The sequence below is a fragment of the Dipteris shenzhenensis genome, chromosome 17 (genome assembly GCF_047967505.1).
Source record: "Dipteris shenzhenensis isolate YYH24624 ecotype China chromosome 17, Dip_SZ_1.0, whole genome shotgun sequence".
NCBI classification, from domain to species: domain Eukaryota; kingdom Viridiplantae; phylum Streptophyta; class Polypodiopsida; order Gleicheniales; family Dipteridaceae; genus Dipteris; species Dipteris shenzhenensis.
This window is the reverse complement of record NC_141612.1, coordinates 56,068,122-56,072,228: the sequence shown is the minus strand read 5'-3', so window position 1 is coordinate 56,072,228 and position 4,107 is coordinate 56,068,122. Positions and strand designations below refer to the sequence as shown.

The 4,107-nt window shown below is 44.8% G+C and overlaps 1 protein-coding gene across 1 annotated transcript; it reads right to left on the bottom strand.

Annotated features, from left to right (window-relative positions):
• Positions 1-524: 524 nt before the first annotated feature.
• Positions 525-3,365, bottom strand: LOC147892337 (pentatricopeptide repeat-containing protein At3g16610-like). The gene is made up of 2 exons (XM_087388452.1): positions 3,041-3,365; positions 525-2,920 (listed from the first exon to the last, which is right to left on the bottom strand). Exons 1-2 carry the CDS (start codon positions 3,354-3,356, stop codon positions 912-914), a joined length of 2,325 nt encoding a protein of 774 aa, XP_087244578.1. The 5' UTR covers positions 3,357-3,365; the 3' UTR covers positions 525-911.
• Positions 3,366-4,107: the final 742 nt, after the last annotated feature.

The window sequence follows — 4,107 nt, the reverse complement described above, 5'->3', positions numbered from 1 at the left end:
GCCATAAGCTTCCTATCATCATTCTCTTCATTCTAATATCTGTTAAAGGGGTGCAGCTTGATATTGTTCCTACAACACATAAGTGAATCTGTTTTGGAACTCCTTCATTGTTTTGAAGACAATCGTCCATGGTCGTTGACGTTTTGTCGCAAAGAAAATCAAATGATGAAAGGTACAGTTCATAGCACCACAACTACCTGGTTGAAGTGTCACCGAGCTGAAATAGGCAAACATTTGCTGCCCGACATCTTCTAGAAAGCCGTCACCATCCCTCTGAGCTGCCTACACCATCATCTCAAGACTTGCATCAGTTATGCTTTTTGGTTGCTGTTGAGATCAACTGAGGATTTCTGTCTCCATGTGTCTCCACCTTTCAGCTCCATATCATGCGATCATTCCCTCTTCTCTCTCACTACCTCTACCATGGTTTTTGCAGGAATTAATAACATTGTGCGTTGACGTTGAGTCAAACAACACAATGACATTGTGCACGGCAACTTGCCCTTTCATTTTTATTAATTCAATTCTGCAAGAGTCTGAATACCCCATTGCCGCGAGTTTTGAAAGGATATCATCAGGTGCTTTCTTAAGTTATCTAGAAACAAAAACACAAAATAAAATAGTTTCTAACCTGAAAGAAGGTCCCACAGCTAAATTTAAAGGTCGTCGGCCCGGGCATCCTCCTCCATTTCTGTATCACGTTCTGAGACTACCATTTCAGCAATGCAACGAATCTTTTTTTTTGCAGAAAAGCAATGCAACAAATCTTGTTCTTCCGGCAGTCCATAAATGCGGCTAAAGGCATCCAGAATGCAGTCCGTCCTTCCTTCCTTGCCTTCTGCTCAGGAGTGGAGAAGTTTGACCAAGCCAGGGCTGTCAGGGTCAGTCCACTTGCTCTGTCCCGGCAGCTTCTATTGTCGAGCAGTCTTTCTCATTTCTTGAATCTTATGACAGTCCACTTGCATGTCAGCATCAGCATATATATTTCCCATCAGGACATAAGCCGTAGAAAGTTCTTTGTCTAATCTCACCACATTTTCAAATACCTTCCTTCCAACCTCTACATTATGCCACTTTTGACAAGCACCCAACATGGTCAACCATATTCGAACATTAGGTTGGAAAGGCATTTTTTTCACCATTGCCACTGCCTCATCAACACGGCCTGCACGGCCAAGGAGGTCAACGATGCAGGAATAGTGCTCAATAGTTGGGGTAATGTCGCACTGTTCGGTCATGCCCTGAAAATACTCCAGACCTTTGTCCACTAGACCCACATGACTGCAAACACTGAGGACACTAAGAGATGTGACATCATTTGACTGTATACCCACCTGCCTCATTCTCTCAAACAAATCAAACACAACTTCATATTCTCCCTGGCGGGCATATCCTGCTATCAAGGCATTCCATACCGCAGCCTCCTCTGTGGACAGTGATGCCTCAAACACCTGTCGGGCATCAAGCATGCTCCCACATTTCGAATACATGTGAATAAGACTGGTTGCTAGGATTGCAGTAGCCTCAAAACCAGCCCTGGTAATTTGAGAATGCAATTCCTTTCCGGATTCTAGGGCTGCTGTGTTACCACATGCTTTCAGGATGGCAACAAAGGTAAAGATAGTGGGTGAAAGACCTTGTTTTTGCATTTGTGCATAGATTCTAAAAGCCTCCTCACCTTCTCCTTGCTCAGCATACCCCATGATCATGGTGGTCCACATAACCACATCTCGATGAGGCAACTCATCAAAGACACACCGTGCATCCTCCATGCTCCCACAGTTTGCATACATATGCACCAAGGTGTTTCCCACAAATGCATCTGACTCACAGCCACTCTTTGCTGCTTGGGAGTGGATGGCTTTACCTTTTGCCAGGCACCCTATTTTTGTGTATTTCCCTACAACTAGCTTGCCCTCTTCCAACGCTGCCATGCTACTGCAAGCTTTCAATGCACCAACAAAAGTCCGGTCATTTGGTTGGACACCTCCCTGATGCATTAGTGCATACAACTTCAAAGCTGGTGCACTGTTTTCTTGCTCAGCGTATCCCAGGATCATGGTAGTCCACGTAACCACGTCACGATAAGGCATCTCATCAAACATCCATCGTGCATCCTCCATGCTACCACATTTCACGTACATATTGACCAAGATGTTTCCCACAAATGCATCTACCTCGTAACCACTCTTTACTGCTTGAGCGTGGATAGCTCTACCTTTCTCCAGGCACGCTATTATCACAGGTTTTCCTTCAGCTTGCTTGACTTCTTCCAGCGCTGCCAGGCTACCGCAAGCCTTCAATGCACCAACAAAGGTTCGATCATTGGGTTGGACACCTTCCTGGTGCATGCGTTCATACAATTCTAAAGCCACTGCACTGTCTTCTTGCTCAGCATACCCCACGATCATGGTGGTCCACGTAACCACATCACGGTGAGGCAATTTGTCAAAGACATGCCGTGCGTCTTTCATGCTCCCGCATTTCACGTACATGTTCAGCAAGGCCGTTCCCACAAATATACTTGACTCAAAGGCACTCTTAAGTACTTGAGAGTGGATGGACCTACCAATCCCCAGACACCCTATTGTCGCGGATCTCCCTTCGATTTGCTTGCCCTCTTCTAGCGCTGCCAAGCTACTGCAAGCCTTTAATGCACCAACAAAGGTTCGATCATTCGGTTGGACGCCATCCTGGTACATGCGTGCATACAATTTTAAAGCCAGTGCACTGTTCTCTTGCTCAGTGTACCCCAAGATCATGGCATTCCACGTAATCACGTTACGATGAGGCAAATCGTCGAAGAGATAACTTGCTTCCTCAATGCTGCCACATTTTGCATACATAGTCGCCAAAGTGGTTCCCACGAAAGTATTTGACTCAAAGCCGCTCTTTACTACTTGGAAGTGGATTGCTCTACCTTTCAGCAGGCACACTATCTTAATAAAATTCCCATCAATTTGTTTGCCATTTTCTAGCGCAGCCAAACTACTACACGCCGTCAAAGCGCCGACGAAAGTTCGGTCATTCGGTTGGATACCTTCCTGGTGCATCCGTGCATACAACTCCAAAGCCCTCGCACCGTCGTCGTGCTTAGCATACCCAAGGATCATAATGTTCCAGGATATTGCAGAGCGCTTCGGGATGCTATCAAACACGTCTCTGGCGTCCGGCATGCTGCCACGCTTCACATGCATATGCATCAGGTTGTTGGCCTCGAACACTGAAAGCAGGTTTAAACGCACCTCTGTTAGGGTATGGATGTCCTTACCAAGCAACTTCTTGCGCACAGCATCTCCATCTCTGCCAGCGCCAAAGGATTGACTGCAAAGGGACAGCCTGAGCTGCGAATCCATAATGATTAAAGCAACCACCAATCTTTGGGATGATGCATGTAAGGACGTCGATTATATATATTCGCAAGTTTATCTACAAACTGAATATACTTCCCATTGGAGAGATTCATCAAAATCACTTTTAAGAGAATGCTGCAACATGTGGAGAGGGCACCAATGGAGGTGACAATAGTGGAGAGGGCGCCAGTGGGAGTGGCGGTAGTGTAGAGGACAAGGATGGGAGCAACGAGGACTAGCACTACATTCTACCCATGTGCCCGTTGATGAAGGGCATATGGATACAATGCAGAATTGTATAAGATTGTACTAAAATTAATCTCTTGTAGTCTAGGCAAATTGAACTCTACATATTTGTTAAAGATATGGACCACCTTGGCTTACCAAATTTCCATTTAGACTCATTAGAATGGGTCACGATAAAGGGTTGCATGGATCTTTGTTTAAAAGCCAGAGTAACCACCTTTGCAAGTATGGTTACTAATCCATCATCAAAAGATTCATAGCACTTCGTTGTATTAGCACAAAAGATAGAATCAATTTTAGGAGGAAAATTAAGAGACACCTCAAATATGTTAACTATCCATGGTAATGATGTGTCAACTTTTAAAAACGATTTAGCAATTAAGGTTTGTCATGGGCCCATTCTTTCAATACATCCACTAGTGGTGTATAGATCTTCATAAGAAGTTTGGCCAAGATAGAGTAAATACAGTCATGTGAGCATTAGTAATCCATCTATGAGAACCTTTGT